We start from the raw sequence: 18,682 nt of genomic DNA on the forward strand, positions 1-18,682 counted from the left end.
TGAGAAAATATTAGAAAGTCTATTTAATGACGAGTGTAATAATTTTTCGTCACAAATGTTGATATCAGAACTTTTGTATGTTGAAGGTGCGGTCGTCACTAGTTTTTTACCTCGTTAAGAGGTGTTTTTATTTGATATCAGAAGTTTTTGTTTGTTTACATTTGCTCTCATAGGAGCTAATATATACATTTAAATTTAAATTGGTCAATCATAATTTTAAAACTATTGTAATTTAACAAATTAAGTTAAAAAGGCGTTGAAGTATTTCAAAATACCTTTTAAACGAGGTATAGCACATGTCTGTACCTTTAGTAGTGTAGAACTTACAAACTAACGAAATTTAGCTATTTTTAGCTTTTTCCCGCTAAAGTAGCGGCTTTTTCCAAAAGTCGTAGAACAAAAGATTCCTATATGGAACTCTTAAGTGCAAATTTACTGATTCCATGACCCTAAAATACAGTTCGAATACCCTCACACAAAATTCAATACTCAGGGAGCGTTAGTAGTTCGAGCTTGCAAAAGTGGCTATTTTCGTATAAAAATAACTTTTAAACGTGACTTTTTACAGTAATGTGTTATATACCAAAATTTAAGGAATCTCAAGGGCTATACAGTTTAAAGTTTTAAAGAAAATCGTTAGAGCCGTTTTTGAGAAAAATAAAAAAAAGCTAAAAAAAAAGTTTTAAAAAATTGTCTTTTGTTCATATTTTTTTAACTATTACATTTACACAAATTGCATATAGAAAGCGTTTATAGCATTTAAAAATACCTTTCAAACGAGATGCAGCACAAGTCTGTAGCTTTAGTAGTATAGAAGTTACGGCTTTCCGAATTTTAGCTATTTATAGCTGTTTTCCCGCTAAACTAGCTAGTTTTTCCAAAAGTGGTAGAACAAAAGTTTTTTATATCGATGTGATGAACGTCATATCAAATTTTCAGAACTTAAAAAACATATTTTGGACAAGTGGACAAACAGAATTAAATTTTCATTTTGGGAAGAAGAAGAAAATCTTATTTTGGCTATAACTTTTGAACGGAGCGTCGGATTTTGACAAATGACCCCTCATTCGACGGGTATTTTCAAGAGGAATACAACTAAAACATTGCGAGGGGGCATTTATCCCCACCGGCCCCAACAGCTCCAAATTTCGAAATTTTCACTTTTTCACTTTCACCGCTCTCTCTCCCAAGCCAATTGATTTTCTTAAAGTCTTGGTATGCAATCCTTTAAGTTTTTGCAATACCTTTCGATTGGTGTATTACTCATTACGATCGGACTATCACAGCAGATTTTCAATTTTGCGGCTATATAATAGTAGTCGCCTTCGCACACTCTCCTGGTGCGCTTCGTCACTACATGGACTGCCGTCCATAGTGATAAGATACCTTAAGTAACCTTCTTCATTTTGCAGAACAATCATTTCGCTGGGCTACTATATAACCATGGACAAACCACCAGCCCGCATTCGACCGGTGCGCCTGCCCAACGAGATCTTCATGCAGGGCAATGGCTACAAGCCAGCGCCACTTGATCTGAGCGCCGTGACACTCACGCCCAAATTGGAGGAGCTGGTGGACCAGCTGGCCGAGAACACCCATAACCTGTGGGCTCGGGAGCGCATCCAGCAGGGTTGGACCTATGGCCTGAACGAGGACAGCGAGAACCACCGCAGCCCGCACTTAGTGCCCTATGCCAAGGTGGACGAGGCCATCAAGAAGGCCAACAGGGACACGGCCTCGGAGACGGTGCGAACCCTTCTGGTCTACGGCTATGTGTTGGATCCACCTACAGGCGAGGGAACTGAGGCCCTGCTTGCCGAGGCACAACGCTTGAAGTTCGCCGGATTCCGGACTTACAGGGTGGAACGCAACTACGCGGTGACTTCGGGCAAGTGGTACTTCGAGTTCGAGGTCCTCACCTCCGGACCCATGCGAGTGGGTTGGGCCCGGGCCGATTGCTATCCTGGAGCGATGCTGGGCAGCGAGGACACCAGCTGGGCCTTCGATGGACACAATGTGAGTATAGGGAGGGCAGGGGGTCCATATCATTCATAGGCTAAATGGGAGGTTTGATAGAGGGACTGTCTTAATAGAAGATCGACTGCCTTAATAGAAGATCGACTTAAACAAAACCCAAAACCCCGTGATTATAGGTGACCAAAATGCACGCCGGATCCATCGAGCACTTCGGAGTGCGGTATGAGGCTGGCGATGTCATTGGTTGTTTCATCGATGTCAAGGAGCTAACGATCAGTAAGGACCTAGACGCTTTAGCAGCGTGCATCAACGTTGATTTTATTTATTTTGATCGAACGCATTTTGTTTAACTCAACTTTTCAACTTAATCAACGATTTCGTTCTCTTTTGATTTGTTAATTTAGCGACACTCTCATAAACGATCATTAACAAACAACCAACAGGGTAAAGAGTCACATTCGTTTAGGGCGATACTCATACTAAAACTGATCGATCGAAACGCGACTAAATCTTGTCACTTGCAATCCAACTTTTTAGGAAGAGAAAGTCTATGGTGGCGTCAGTGAATCCTTCGGTAAACAGTGCGGACCCGGGGACATAGTCGGCGTCTTTCTAGACCTGGCCGACCACACAATTAGTAAGAATTGCTCGCCTCCCTGTTGTAATGTGAATTTCTATAAGCACCCCCCTCAAGGAATGTCCACACCTCCGTGCTTTTGATATCTACTAAATGTGAACCAGAGCCATCGGCGAACCGAGTGCCGCAGGTCCAGCGATGCGAAGGCCATGTGGTACCCACGCATTTACCTATTTATAGATACCCTGCAAAAGCGAACCACCCCAGTAATAAATACGGACCCGGTAACAGTTCACTTTCTAACAATTTGAGGGGTTTTTCAAGGCATTTAATTAAATTTAAAAAAAAAAAAATCAATTAAAAAAAAAAATAAAATTAATGTACAGAATATTAAAATAATATTAACTAAATGAGAGCTTTTAAAATAAAACTGAGATTGTACTTATTATTATTTATTTAAAAAGCTCTCAAGTAATAAATACTATTTTAATATTCTGCACATCAATTTTTATTTATTTTTATTTTTTTTTTTTTTGTAAAATATTTTTTTTATTTTTTACAATCTCAGTTTTATTTTAAAAGCTCTCAATTAATTTAATTAAATTTAAAATATAATACTGCTTTCAATAGGAAATTACCTTGAGAGAAATTGAACTGTGGCCGGATAACTCAGATCAAGTAGATCAGCCATTTCAGACCCGACGGACATAGAACCAAGCCCACTCATAGAATCGTCCGACCAAAGCATAAGTTCATCAATGCCAGCTTCTCGTAGACTCTCACTCTCGACTATCCAATTCCCGTGCTCTAATGTCCAACTATTGTTACTTTGAACACCCCGAACGCCTAACAAGGAGCGTGGTGCCTGATTAGCAGCCCGGGTGCCTGAGGAGCAGGTGACACATCAGCTCATCCCCAAGCTTTTTACTCTCTCGTAACTGCCTGTAATTACTAATTACTAACGACACGTACTTATCCAATATCAATTCAATCCAATTGTACAATATTTAGCATGAGAGCTAACACAAGTACTTAATAGCTTGCTTGACTTTATAATCCTAGCTTTGCCAACTAAAACGAACCCAACCAGTTAAACACTACTCTAGTCCAGACAATATAATAACAATATAATGCAAGTGAGCTGCAAGGCGAACTCAAATGCCAATTAATACGCACGCATTTCCTAGAGGAATTTAAATTGCTTAATGGATTCCGGACGAACGAAACAAATCGGATACGGATACGAATACGAATACGGTTCTTGGGGCCCAGGCCCGTTCGGAATTCATTGAGAAGCTGCTTGGTTCTTGGTTTCAATATACTCATCATTAGCAACCGTTTAGTCGCTCCCCCCCGAAAACCCCGACCCCATTAACGGTAATCAATCGTTGTGCAGGCTTCTCGTTGAACGGAGAACTTCTGATGGACGCCCTTGGAGGCGAGACGACCTTTGCCGACGTCACCGCCGAGGGAGTGGGCTTTGTGCCCGCCTGCACTTTGGGAGTGGGCCAGAAGGCCAGGCTCATCTACGGCCAGGACGTGGACTCGCTCAAGTTCTTCACCACTTGTGGGTTGCAAGAGGGCTACGAGCCCTTCTGCGTGTAAGTATAATAAATGTACACCAAAAAAAATCGATATGAAACCTAGATCGATTTTACATTATTTAAGATCAATTTCAATTTGATATAAGGCCAGGTAAATTTGATCTGGTCGAACAGAGTATTTCATGTAAAAACGATATGGATATAACCTGAAATTTACATGGCCATATCGATTTTACGTGAACATGCTTTTGTTGTGTGTATAATAAATGTAAAAACGATATGGATATGACCTGAAATTTACATGACCATATCGATTTTACGTGATAATGCTTTTTTTGTGTCTATAATAAATGTAGGTCCTTTTATTTCCTTACCAAATTACCTAACTGCCCTGCAGGAACATGCGACGTCCGGTGACCCACTGGTACACCAAGGATCAGCCCATTTTCGAGAACACCGAGGAGATGCCCGACTGCCGCATCGATGTCACTCGCATTCCCGGCGGCGCCGACACCCCGCCGCATTTAAAGATCTCGCACAACACCTTCGAGACGATGGAGAAGGCCAACTGGGAGTTCCTGCGCCTGTCGCTGCCCGTCACCTGCATGGGTGAGTTCATCAGCGAGCAGGAGAAGGCGCGACGCTGGGACGAGATCAAGAACCGGCAGTACCGGCTGATGCGCGAGGCGGAGGCCGCTGCCCAGATGCAGGTGCAGACCCAGGCCGCCCACATGGACCACATGCTCAAGGGCGGCTTCAATATGAACGATATCAAGGGTCTGACCAGGAATTTCGATGAGCACGCCGATGCCGAGGCGGATCACATGATGCGGGGGGGACCACATCGTCCGCCGCGAAAGGGATCCCTCACCCGGAATATCACCTTCGAAACGGACATGTCGGCCGCCCTGGACGAAATGCAGCGATCCACTTCCGTGCTGGACATGAACGGACTGGGCGAGGAGCTGGACGACAAGAAGAAGCGCGGACGCAGTCCCTTCAAGTTCTTCTCGAAGAAGTCACGTGACCAGAGCCGCGAGAAAATGGGCGCCAGCAATCGGGACACTTCGTTGGAGCGCCGCAATACGGTGGCTCATGGAAGAAATGTGGTCAACCAGCAGATGGTCACGCGGGCACCCACGCTGCGGCTAAACAATGTAGGTTATGGTTCGAAGTCACTAGGAAACCCCTAAAAACTATAATCACTCTACCCATTTACAGGCTGAAATCCCGCCCAGTCCCGTGGCCCAGGGACCCAAGCAGTTGAGCTCCTCGAATCTGGGTCAACAGCCGGTGGAAACTTCCGGCGACGAGATGTTCGACGCCGAGTGCCTCAAGCTGATCAACGAGTACTTCTACGGAGTGCGCATCTTCCCTGGCCAGGATCCCACCCACGTGTACGTCGGTTGGGTGACCACCCAGTACCATCTGCACAGCAAGGAGTTCAACAAGAACAAGGTGCGCCGCGGATCGGTCTACATCGAGGACGACTACGAGATGGCCATCGAACGGATCGACCGCCAGAGTTGCTATGTGGTGCGGGCGGACGAGCTCTTCAACGAGGTGACCCAGGATGCCTCCGGCAAGGGAGCCTCGCAGGGCATGTTCGTTGGCTGCTTTGTGGACACGGCCACCGGCATCATTCGCTTCACTTGCGAGGGCAAGGACACTTCGCACCGCTGGATGATGGAGCCGGACACCAAGCTCTTCCCGGCCATTTTCGTGGAGGCCACCAGCAAGGAGATCCTCCAGATCGAACTGGGCCGCACACCCACCACCCTGCCGCTTTCGGCGGCCGTTTTGCCCACCAGCGATAAGCACATTAATCCGCAGTCGCCGCCGCGCCTGAAGGTCCAGTGCCTGCGTCCGCATCAGTGGGCCAGGGTTCCGAATACCTCGCTCCAGGTGCATGCCCTGAAGCTATCCGATGTGAGGGGTTGGTCCATGCTGTGCGAGGATCCCGTGTCCATGCTGGCCCTGCACATCCCCGAGGAGGATCGCTGCATCGATATTTTAGAGCTAATCGAGATGGACAAGCTATTGTCCTTCCATGCCCACAGTTTAACCTTGTATGCTGCCCTGTGCTACCAGTCCAATTACAGGGCCGCCCACGCCCTGTGCCAGCATGTGGACCAGAAGCAGCTGCTCTACGCCATCCGGTCGGAGTACATGAGTGGACCACTGCGCCAGGGCTTCTACGACCTGCTGATCGCCCTGCATCTGGAGTCGCATGCCACCACCATGGAGGTGTGCAAGAACGAGTACATCACACCGCTGGGCGCCGAACTGAAGGAGCTGTATTCGGATGAGGAGATGCAGCACTCGCTGCGATCCCTGGTCACGGAGTCAGTGCGTCCGCAGTTGCGGATGACCGAGATCACGTGAGTTGACCATTTTACCTTTCGCCTTTTCTACCCACAATGCACAGATCTCCTGGGGACATGGCATTCTGATTATCCGTTCGATTTTGTTCATACCTCATTCTGTTTCGAATCTCCCGGTCCTGCATCTGCATCCAACACAACACCTGATCCAACATCGACCACCATCGAAACCTCCTGCACCGACACAACAACCGACAAAACAACACCCGTCCAGACCCCCTGTGATTGCAACATCTAGTATGCCAAGTGTTTCCAGCGAACCGATCCCCGACATCGACCAATTGTACTCCCCGAAGTTCCCCCTAGAGGTAGTCAGGCAGTTTGTCATGGAGGCGCTGAAGGATGCCGTCGAGATCAATCAGGTGCACAACCGCGATCCCATCGGCTGGACCAACGAGAACCTCTTCCTGTGAGTAGTTTATTACCTCTACCTAGTCCATAGAGAGTCCTATAGTGATAGCCCCATCATACCCGTTTGCCTTGTAGCCCTCTAATCAAGCTCACAGACCGCCTGCTCTTGGTCGGCGTCCTGACCGACGAAGATGTCCAGCGGCTGTTGGTCATGATCGATCCGGAGACCTGGGATGCAGCCTTCGAGAGGGGTGAGTAATGGACGCCTTAAGTTTAAGTGGGTTGGTAGAATATGGTCATCTAAATGGTTCAATTCCGTAGAATAATCCGTAGAATAATTGTTTTGGAATATATCCCCATATATCCCATATCCCATGTCAATTATTTTTCTAATTATAGTTTTCAAAACCAATTTATAACAAATTAACAGAAGCTTTCTTTATGAAAATTCCTAATTTTTTATTTTTTTTTTATTTTTTTACATTTTACACTTATAATTATCGCGCTAGTCACATTGAGTTGATATTTTTAACTTAGTTGATATTTTTAACTTTTGTTGTAGAATTTTTTACTGGTATCATAAAATCTGTTTGATTTTTGAATAAAATAGACTGTAATCAAATTCAACTTCTTAAGGGCCTACTTTTTGATACTGGAAAGTAAATCACTTAGTTGACCATATTTTACGGCCCAGTTCTTAAAGCCCAAGCCCTTGTAAACCATAAATCTTCCTTCACAGAGGGCAAGGATGAACACCGCAAGGGTCTGCTGACCATGAAGATGGCCGAGGGCGCCAAGCTGCAGATGTGCTACCTGCTGCACCACCTGTACGACACCCAGTTGCGCCACCGCGTGGAGAGCATCATCGCGTTCTCGCACGACTTCGTGGGCGATTTGCAGACCGATCAGTTGCGACGTTATATCGAGATCAAGCAATCCGATTTGCCCAGTGCTGTTGCGGCCAAAAAGACTAAAGAGTTCCGCTGTCCGCCGCGGGAGCAGATGAACCAGATTCTCTGCTTCAAGAACCTCGAGGCCGATGACCAGGACAACTGTACCTGTGGCCTTGAGTTGCGCAGCCGCCTGGGCGACTTCCACGACTTCCTCATGCAGAAGGTGTCGCTCAACGCTCTCCAGGAGCCCGATGGCGTCGAAGGCGCAGCGATTGAGGAGATTAAGACAGGACCCATAACGAAAATCTACAACTTCATCAACACCGTCAAGGAGCTGGAGGAGGGGCCCAAGGAGGTGGAGGAGCCGGAGAAGAAGACACCCGAGGAGGTGTTCCGCAAGGTGCTCATCAAGACAATTGTCAGCTGGGCGGAGGAGTCACAGATTGAGAATCCCAAGTTGGTGCGCGAGATGTTTAGCCTGCTGTTGCGCCAATACGATACGGTTGGCGAACTGGTCCGCGCCCTGGAGAAGACCTACGTGATCAATACGAGGGCCCGCGAAGATGTGGCCGAAATGTGGGTGGGCCTCAGCCAGATACGCGCCCTGCTGCCCGTCCAGATGAGCCAGGAGGAGGAGGAGCTGATGCGCAAGCGCCTGTGGAAGCTGGTGAACAACGCCACCTTCTTCCAGCACCCGGACCTCATACGCATCCTGCGCGTCCACGAGAACGTGATGGCCGTGATGATGAACACGCTGGGACGGCGGGCACAGGCCCAGAGTGATGCGCCCACCCAAACGGAGGTGGCAGAGGGAGCACCTTCGAAGGAGAAGGACACCTCGCACGAGATGGTGGTGGCCTGCTGCCGATTCCTCTGCTACTTCTGCCGCACTGGCCGGCAAAACCAGAAGGCCATGTTCGATCATTTTGACTTTCTGCTGGACAACGCTAACATTCTGCTGGCACGGCCCAGCCTGCGAGGATCCACGCCCCTGGATGTGGCATATTCGAGTCTGATGGAGAACACAGAATTGGCTCTGGCCCTGAGGGAACACTATCTGGAGAAGATCGCCGTCTATTTGTCGCGCTGCGGCCTGCAGAGCAACTCGGAGCTCGTGGAGAAGGGCTATCCGGATCTCGGCTGGGATCCCGTGGAGGGAGAGCGATACTTGGATTTCCTGCGCTATTGCGTTTGGGTCAACGGCGAGAGTGTCGAGGAGAATGCGAACCTTGTCATTCGACTTCTTATCCGTCGTCCGGAATGCTTGGGACCGGCTCTAAGAGGAGAAGGAGAAGGTCTGTTCCGCGCCATCGTCGAGGCCAATCGCATGTCGGAGCGCATCTCGGATCGCTGCAAGATGCAGGACGAGGCCGAGGGCACCATTGCGGGACTGAATTTCACCCACCCGCTGCCGGAGGGTGAGGAGGATGAGGACTACATAGACACCGGTGCCGCCATCCTTAACTTCTACTGTACTTTGGTGGACCTGCTAGGCCGCTGTGCCCCGGACGCCTCGGTCATCGAGCAGGGCAAGAACGAGTCCCTGAGGGCTAGAGCTATTCTGAGATCTCTGGTGCCACTGGAGGATCTGCAGGGGGTGCTCAGCCTTAAGTTTACCCTGTCACAGACGGCGCCCGGCGAGGAGAAGCCCAAGTCGGACATGCCGTCGGGCCTGCTGCCCAACAACAAGCAGAGCATCGTGCTCTTCCTGGAGCGCGTCTATGGAATCGAGGCCCAGGACCTCTTCTACCGCCTGCTGGAGGACGCCTTCCTGCCGGACCTCCGCACCGCCACCATTCTGGACAAGAGCGATGGATCCGAGAGCGACATGGCGCTGGCCATGAACCGCTACATCGGCAACTCGATCCTGCCGCTGCTCATCAAGCACTCCAAGTTCTACAACGAGGCCGAGAACTACGCGAGCCTCTTGGACGCCACTCTGCACACGGTCTATCGGCTGTCCAAGAACCGTATGCTGACCAAGGGGCAGCGCGAGGCCGTCTCCGACTTCCTGGTGGCCCTCACATCCCAAATGCAACCTGCCATGCTGCTCAAGCTGCTGCGCAAGTTGACTGTGGATGTGTCCAAGCTGTCCGAGTACACCACCGTGGCCCTCCGGGTGAGCAAAGAGTTGGGGTTTCCTTTCTTTTTTTACTTAAACTGGTTTTTAATTATGCTCACTACACTGATCAATTATTTCTTTGAATAGTTGTTATATAATTATAAATATTGCTAGCTAATTTATTTCCAAATTTTAACTGAAATAATGCTATTAAGCAAGTATTCATCAAATCGTTTTATTCATAAAACCATAAGAACATAACTTAAATAACTCATAAAAATAGTGCTTAATTTACTAAAATAAGAAACCAATCAGGTTTTAACTTATATTTGATGTTGGTTTTATTTAAATTTAATACTTTCTAACCTATTTATTAAAAGTTCCTAATTTATGATAATTCCAAATTTTAACTGAAATAATGCTATTCATTAAGCAAGTATTCATCAAATCATTTTAATCATAAAACCATAAGAACATAACTTTAATAACTCATAAAAATAGTGCTTAATTTACTTAAATAACAAACTAATCAGGTTTTTGACTTATATTTAACGTTGGTTTTTATTTCATTTAATATTTTCTAACATTTACTTTAAAAATGTTTAAAAGAAATTTCTTACAATGTTTTATACACTCATAACAATATTTATTAAAAGTTCCGATTAATTGGCACATAATTACAATTAAATTTAGCATTTTGCTAACTCCTAACTGAAACGTAATCAAACTATTTAAATAATATAACACCACTATTAAGAATTCCAACTTTCTTTATCAACTAATACCGTTCTACCTTACTCCCGATAGCTTCTCACCCTGCACTTCGATCGCTGCGCCAAATATTACGGCTCAACTCAAGGCCAGGGCTCCTATGGAGCCTCATCGGACGAGGAGAAGCGCCTGACGATGCTGCTGTTCTCGAACATTTTTGACTCGCTCAGCAATATGGACTATGACCCGGAACTGTTCGGAAAAGCACTGCCCTGCCTCATTGCCATCGGCTGCGCCCTGCCCCCCGACTACAGTCTGTCCAAGAACACGGACGAGGATTACTATGGCCGCCAGATGGGCGCCCCGGATCAGCCGCAATATATGCCCAATCCCATCGACACCAACAACGTGCATCTGGATAATGACCTGAACTCGCTGGTTCAGAAGTTCAGTGAGCACTACCACGATGCCTGGGCCAGTCGTCGCTTGGAAGGCAGCTGGACGTACGGAGAAATCCGATCCGATAACGATCGTAAACATCCTCGTTTGAAGCCCTACAACATGCTCAGTGAATACGTACGTAGACCAGTTGGTCATTTGGATTAGCATCTTTACTAAATCCATTCATCATTAACCATGTATACTATTTTTTTATTTTCTAGCCTTAACTAATCGATATCACTATTTTATTAACTTTTGTTTATTTATTTTACTTTATCATACTTTTTCTAACAGTGACTTTTTGAAATTTTTAGGTTAATTTGGTGTCACAGAGATTTAAATAGAGAAAACGGTTAATATTTATTTTACTAAAAAAAAAATTATTTAATACAAAAATAAGACCTTGTAATCTTTACGGTATTTTTGCCAAATTTACAATTTAGAAATTTTACTCAATTTAAATATTAAACCAATTTCAGTGACATCAAAAGTACATATATTTCACTTAATTTTTAAATGTGCTAATTTCTTTAATTAATATTTCTAAGTTAACTCATCAGCTAACACGTAATCGTTCGATTGAGATCGAAAGTAATACTGGACAATTGAAACTTGTCTGATGGAAAAGCAACTTATTTATCAATTCTCCTTGACAGGAACGAGAGCGCTACCGGGATCCAGTGCGGGAGTGCCTGAAGGGTCTGCTGGCCATCGGATGGACCGTGGAGCACTCCGAGGTGGAGGTGCCGCTGAATCATCGCGGATCGACGCGTCGTCAGTCGAAGCCCCAGATTGTATGTAGCAACCAAGAGCACCTACTCACTAATCCTCGTTTCAAGCGCCCTCTAACCCATTTTCCAAAATTATCTATCCGTTTTTGCGAATTGGCTTTTCTGTCTTAATGCCACGTCCTCGCCCACGCCCTCCACTCTGCCGCCCCCTTAACACCGATAGCACGAATTCCAGAACGAGGGCAGCCCGTTCAACTACAATCCGCACCCGGTGGACATGAGCAACCTCACACTGAGCAGGGAGATGCAGAACATGGCCGAGCGGCTGGCGGAGAACTCCCACGACATCTGGGCCAAGAAGAAGAACGAGGAGCTGAATGGCTGCGGTGGCGTTATCCACCCACAACTGGTGCCCTACGATCTGCTGACCGACAAGGAGAAGAAGAAGGATCGAGAGCGCTCGCAGGAGTTCCTCAAGTACATGCAGTACCAGGGCTACAAGCTGCACAAGTAAGTAATCGATTGGTGTCCCGACTATCTAATACCCGTCACTCAGCTAAAGGGAGAGCGAGGAAGATAGATATATAACATTTTTTTGATTGCGCATAACTTTTTAACGAATGGTCCGATTTGAAAAATTTCTTCTACATTTCGATAGGTTTAAATAAACACAACAAAATAGCATTAATACTTCTCAGAAATCTTTAAAAATAAGAGCGCTAGACACATTTTAAAATGTTTTGTGGGCGTTAAAGGGGCCGTGGCGTTCGGCTGAAATAAACTTGCGCTGTGTAGGAAGCCCAAGAATATGTGTGGGTAATCCGAACTTTCTAGCTTTTGTATTTTCCGAGATCTCAACGTTCATACAGACGGACGGACAGACAGACATGGATACATCGACTCGGCTAGTGACCCTGATCATTGATCAGTAATCAAGAATATATATACTTTATAGGGTCGGAAACGATTCTTCTCCCTGTTACATACTTTTGCACGAATACAATATACCCTGCAGGAAAAATGCGAATTTGTGCTAGTCGAAAAAATGATTAATACAAAACTAGTAAAAAAGAAACTTGTCTAGGACTAGTACCTTTCTGACAAAAAAAACCTTAAAAATATTTAACTGGTAGAACAAATACATGTTAGGGTCTAGTTAAAAGGCAACTGGAATTTAACTAGTTGCAAATGAAACACATATGATCCAAAAATATAGCCTAGAGTGTAAATGTCTTGGGAAATTTAGCACTAAACAAATCAAATACTCGAGGTCCTCGGTTCAATCCCCAGTCTTTGTACATTTTTTTTTGTTTTTTGTTTGCTAGGTGATGCTTTAGTTTTATTTTAAACTTTGTTTAATCTGTCCGAGGCCATATATATGTGAAAAATCACTGTTTATGAATTATGTCACACTAAAATTCATAAACCTTGTTAGGGCATTACAAAATGTGATGCGTGTATGGCTCAATCAGTTAGTGTGTCTACAAATCCAAAGGTCCCGGGTTCAAGTCCTAGAGAGGGCGACTTGCCTCAAAAAAAGTAAGTTTGTTTTAATTCCATTTAATTATCATTTACTGTATTTGATTACATTATAATTATCAGAAATTCTCTAAGGACCGCGCCTATTGATTGGATACTAAATTAGGAGAGCGTCAAGTTAGGCATCGTCAAGTACTAGTGAAATCCAATCACTTGATGGTTTAGAGATTAATTTTTATTTTTTTCGTGAAAATATTTTTTTTAGTGTAGTTTAACAGCTGTAACCATAAATTGGTTAACAGTCACTAGTGCAAAACTAGTAGCATATGGACTAGTTGTTTCCGACGACAAGCATATGAAAAATGGACCACTTCGTTACATGGAAATGGACATAACTTGAACTAGTTAGTCTTCTTGACCCAACTAGTATTTTAATAGTCCAAAACTGATTCCGTTTCCTGCAGGGTACCCTTTTACTCAACAAGTAACGGATATAAATATTTGATATTTAAACATGATTTCCCCTTTTATTGTAGGCCATCCAAGGGAGGAGCCGTGGAGGAAGGAGGTGCCACTCAGGCGGCCGTTGAGCTCCGCTTCTCCTACTCCCTGTTGGAGAAGCTCATTCAGTATCTGGACCGAGCCACCATCAACATGAAGCTGCTGAAGCCATCGACCACGTTCAGTCGTCGCTCGTCCTTCAAGACGGCCACCCGGGACATCAAGTTCTTCTCGAAGGTGGTGCTGCCCCTGATGGAGAAGTACTTCTCGACGCATCGCAACTACTTCATAGCCATTGCCACGGCAACGAACAATATTGGAGCGGCTTCGCTGAAGGAGAAGGAAATGGTGGCTTCGATCTTCTGTAAGCTGGCTGCCCTACTCCGCAATCGACTGAGTGCCTTTGGACCGGATGTCCGTATCACGGTGCGGTGCCTCCAGGTTCTGGTCAAGGGCATCGATGCCCGCACCCTGACCAAGAACTGTCCCGAGTTCATTCGCACCTCCATGCTGACCTTCTTCAACCAGACATCCGATGACCTGGGCAATACGATCCTTAATCTGCAGGACGGCAAGTACAGTCATTTGAGGGGAACTCACCTGAAGACCTCCACATCGTTGGGTTATGTCAACCAGGTGGTTTTGCCCGTGCTAACGGCCATGTTTGATCACCTGGCTGCCTGCGATTATGGCAGTGACTTACTGCTCGATGAAATTCAGGTGGCCTCCTACAAGATCCTGGCTGCCCTGTATCACTTGGGTACCGATGGCACACTAACGCATGATAGGAAGTATCTGAAGACCGAGATCGAGAGGCATAGACCTGCCTTGGGCTCCTGCCTCGGAGCCTACAGTTCCTGTTTCCCGGTGGCCTACCTCGAGCCGCATCTCAACAAGCACAACCAGTACTCGCTGCTCAACCGCATTGCGGATCACTCGCTGGAGGCGCAGGACATCATGGTCAAGATGGAGAGCTGCATGCCCAATCTGGAGACCATTCTCGCCGAGGTCGATCAGTTCGTGGAGTCGGACAAGACGTACAACGATGCGCCGCACATCATCGATGTGATCCTGCCGCTGCTCTGCGCCTATCTGCCCTTCTGGTGGTCCCAGGGCCCGGATAACGTGAGTCCCACCAGCGGCAACCACGTGACCATGGTCACCGCCGATCACATGAATCCGCTGCTGCGCAACGTGCTCAAGATGATCAAGAAGAACATTGGCAACGATAATGCACCGTGGATGACTCGCATTGCCGCGTACACGCAGCAGATCATCATCAATACGTCGGAGGAGCTGCTCAAGGATCCCTTCCTGCCGCTGGCGGAACGGGTGAAGAAGCGCACCGAGAACATGCTGCACAAGGAGGACAGCATGCGCGGCTTCATTAAGTCGGCCACGGATGACACTTCGCAGGTGGAGACGCAGCTGCAGGAGGACTGGAATCTCCTGGTGCGGGACATTTACTCGTTCTATCCGCTGCTCATCAAGTATGTGGACCTGCAGCGCAACCACTGGCTGAAGGACAACATCCCCGAGGCCGAGGAGCTGTACAACCATGTGGCGGAGATCTTCAACATCTGGTCGAAGAGCCAGTACTTCCTCAAGGAGGAGCAGAACTTTATCTCGGCCAATGAGATCGATAACATGGCCCTGATCATGCCGACGGCCACCAGGAGGTCGGCCATCTCGGAGGGCGCTCCTGCCGTGGGTGGCAAGGTCAAGAAGAAGAAGAAGAATAGGGACAAGAAGCGCGACAAGGACAAGGAGGTGCAGGCCAGTTTGATGGTGGCCTGTCTCAAGCGTCTCCTTCCCGTGGGCTTAAACCTGTTCGCCGGAAGGGAGCAGGAGCTCGTGCAGCACTGCAAGGATCGGTATCTGAAGAAGATGCCCGAGTACGATGTGATCGAGTTCGCCCGCAACCAGTTGACCCTGCCCGACAAGCTGGACCCCTCGGACGAGATGTCCTGGCAGCACTACCTCTACTCGAAGCTGGGCAAGACCGAGGAGCCGGTGGACGAGCAGGCGCTGGAGAAGGCCAATGTGAACTCGAACGAGAAGGGCAAGGACAAGACCCAGGAGACGGTGGATCGCATCGTGGCCATGGCCAAGGTTCTGTTTGGCCTGCACATGGTAAGTGTCGGCTCAACTCCGTCCGTCCCAGGCGGATGTATCCCAATCTCAATCTAGATCTGTCAGACTCTAAACTCCGATGCCATCAGTTCGAGTAACTCATCTCTGTTGAAACTGTTCGAGGCCATCTGTGCAGCAACTCTAATCTTTCAACTTCAATCTGTTAATCACTCGATCTTTCTTTTCCTCTCGAACCATTTATCAACATGATCAACATCCAACTCTCCATCCACCCCGACAATTGTCGACCGAAATGTGCTGACCATCCCGTGAACGAAACATTTACAGATCGACCATCCACAACAGCAGAGCAAGAATGTCTACAGGAGCGTTGTGTCGATCCAAAGGAAGCGTGCCGTAATCGCATGCTTCCGTCAGACATCGCTGCATTCTCTACCCAGGTTATTACCGATAGCTGATAGCGGATTGCCGAATGATATTGATTGGCTCTGTGGAACCCAACTAACCGTACTAGCGTTCTATGAGTTCTTTATCTGTCCTAACGCCCATCTTCTCATCTTCAATGGCATCAATCTAATCCGATTAATCCCCACTAACAGCTAATGCACTAATGTGAGCGCCCTGTTCTAAACGCCATTTGTATTATTGTATATTTTTATGGACTTGCCGCACGCTTGCTTGCCACTTGCAAATCCGATTCCGATTCCGATTCCGAATCCCTTAGGCAGCCAGCTCCAAGAACAGATCCAAGCGCTGGAGCTCAAAGATCTCGGTGGCGCGTCGCCAGGCAGTCATTTCAAGCTTACGCGCCAAGCATCTTTATCGCATGAGCAGGTGGTACTCGTACTCGTAGTCGCATCGATTGGTTCATCGCCTCCTAAGTTTCTTTATCTCTCTTGTGTTGCTCCCTAATTTGATTAACCCAAGGCATGCCTATTTGTTTTAATTTTAACTGTTGAGGATTATCTCTGTTTTGTGCAACCAATTGACAAACCCCATCCCATCCAGACATCGGGCATGCAACATCTTTGCCCGCTCCTACTACGAGCAATGGCTGCAGGAGGAGAACGTGGGCCAGGAGGTGATGGTCGAGGATCTCACGCAGACGTTCGAGGACTCTGAGAAGTCCAAGAAGGAGGGTGAGGAGACGGACAGCAAGCCGGATCCGCTCACCCAACTGGTGACCACCTTCTGCCGCGGCGCCATGACGGAGCGAAGTGGTGCCCTCCAGGAGGATCTGCTCTACATGTCCTATGCCCAGATCGCGGCCAAGTCCACCGGCAAGGAGGAGGAGGAGGGCGGCGACGAGGAGGGCGGTGAGGGAGGCGAAGAGGGCGAAGGCACCAGCATCCATGTAAGTCAATCCCAACTAGCTTAGACCCACTAACAAACAGCTAATATCCCAAAAACATGTCTGACTCAGTGTCGGATGAGGCAACTAATGGTAACTATAGATTCGCTTTACTTTGAACCCTGGCAGGGATATTCTTAGTCCTAAGCCCTGAACACAGCTTAAGCCCCCTATTTCCTATCTAGTCTTATTCCAGTTAATATCATTTCTAAATCCACATCCACAGGAACAAGAGATGGAGAAGCAGAAACTGCTCTTCCATCAGGCACGTCTCTCCAATCGTGGCGTTGCCGAAATGGTGCTGTTGCACATTTCCGCCTCCAAAGGTATACCTTCGGAGATGGTAATGACGACACTCAATCTCGGCATCGCCATTCTGCGCGGAGGCAACATCGACATCCAAATGGGCATGCTGAACCACTTGAAGGAGAAGAAGGATGTCGGATTCTTTACCTCGATTGCCGGACTCATGAACTCCTGCAGTGTTCTGGATCTAGACGCCTTCGAGCGAAACACCAAAGCAGAGGGTAAGTCCATTCGCCCCGCGATCCCGACCGCCGATCTCCTCCAGCTTTCAGTTGCCTGGCCCCCGTTAACTTTGGTTCGCACTCTTCTAAGTTTGATTACCGTATTGATTTGTGTCTACTTCCTTCCAACTGATTTCCCAATCACCCACCATGCCTCGCATGCCATTACCACCAACCACCAACCACAATCCACCAATCCCGTGTACGTGATTCCCGCTATCGTTGTACCAATCCACCCAAATTTGCCACACGAACAAAGAGTATATTCCGAGTGCGGGTGCAGGTCTTGGTGTAGGTTCCGAGGGCGCCGCGGGCGAGAAGAACATGCACGACGCGGAGTTCACCTGTGCGCTGTTCCGGTTCATCCAGCTGACCTGTGAGGGCCACAATTTGGGTAGGTTACAGATTGGGTTTAATTGGGGTTACTCGAATGACCCACCATTCCATTACAGAATGGCAAAACTATTTGAGGACCCAGGCCGGTAACACCACCACCGTAAACGTGGTCATCTGCACTGTGGACTATCTGCTGCGTCTGCAGGAGTCCATCATGGACTTTTATTGGCACTATTCGAGCAAGGAGATCATCGATCCCGCCGGCAAGGCGAACTTCTTCAAGGCCATCGAAGTGGCTAGCCAAGTATTCAACACCCTCACCGAGGTCATCCAGGGTCCCTGTACCCTCAATCAGCAGGCCTTGGCCCACTCTCGGTTGTGGGATGCAGTCGGTGGCTTCCTCTTCCTGTTCTCCCACATGCAGGACAAGCTGTCGAAGCACTCCAGCCAGGTGGATCTGCTCAAGGAGCTGCTGAATCTGCAGAAGGACATGATCACCATGATGCTGTCCATGCTGGAAGGAAATGTTGTAAATGGTAAGGGGATTTAACTTCTTAAAAAAAAAAAAAAAAAAAAAGTTGGTTGTCTAACGTATATTTTTATTCCCTTTACCAGGCACCATTGGCAAACAGATGGTGGACACGCTGGTGGAGTCCGCCAGCAATGTGGAGCTGATCCTCAAGTACTTCGACATGTTCCTCAAACTGGCCGACCTTATCGAAT

At 47.4% G+C, this 18,682-nt stretch overlaps 1 protein-coding gene across 14 annotated transcripts in view; it reads left to right on the forward strand.

The window, feature by feature from the left end:
- RyR (Ryanodine receptor) overlaps positions 1–18,682 on the forward strand; it is a 31,266-nt gene that overhangs the window by 9,476 nt on the left and 3,108 nt on the right. For 2 of the 14 annotated variants that reach the window (XM_017146280.3, XM_070212677.1), the window contains 18 exons: positions 1,413–2,016; positions 2,154–2,253; positions 3,951–4,155; positions 4,496–5,255; positions 5,320–6,479; positions 6,697–6,891; positions 6,969–7,084; positions 7,573–9,845; positions 10,596–11,075; positions 11,597–11,734; positions 11,895–12,181; positions 13,687–15,784; positions 16,073–16,185; positions 16,754–17,099; positions 17,323–17,623; positions 17,907–18,017; positions 18,076–18,495; positions 18,575–18,682. The exon at positions 18,575–18,682 is cut by the window's right edge and continues 94 nt beyond it. In XM_017146280.3, the coding sequence (XP_017001769.2) occupies positions 1,413–2,016; positions 2,154–2,253; positions 3,951–4,155; positions 4,496–5,255; positions 5,320–6,479; positions 6,697–6,891; positions 6,969–7,084; positions 7,573–9,845; positions 10,596–11,075; positions 11,597–11,734; positions 11,895–12,181; positions 13,687–15,784; positions 16,073–16,185; positions 16,754–17,099; positions 17,323–17,623; positions 17,907–18,017; positions 18,076–18,495; positions 18,575–18,682 (9,815 nt within the window). Of the gene's footprint in view, positions 1–1,412; positions 2,017–2,153; positions 2,254–2,514; positions 2,615–3,950; positions 4,156–4,495; positions 5,256–5,319; positions 6,480–6,696; positions 6,892–6,968; positions 7,085–7,572; positions 9,846–10,595; positions 11,076–11,596; positions 11,735–11,894; positions 12,182–13,686; positions 15,785–16,072; positions 16,186–16,753; positions 17,100–17,322; positions 17,624–17,882; positions 18,018–18,075; positions 18,496–18,574 lie in introns of those variants that run through there. The other 12 variants (XM_070212683.1, XM_070212685.1, XM_070212684.1 and 9 more) reach the window with 10 other exon arrangements.

This window comes from Drosophila takahashii, chromosome 2R (assembly GCF_030179915.1).
Source record: "Drosophila takahashii strain IR98-3 E-12201 chromosome 2R, DtakHiC1v2, whole genome shotgun sequence".
Lineage (NCBI taxonomy): Eukaryota > Metazoa > Arthropoda > Insecta > Diptera > Drosophilidae > Drosophila > Drosophila takahashii.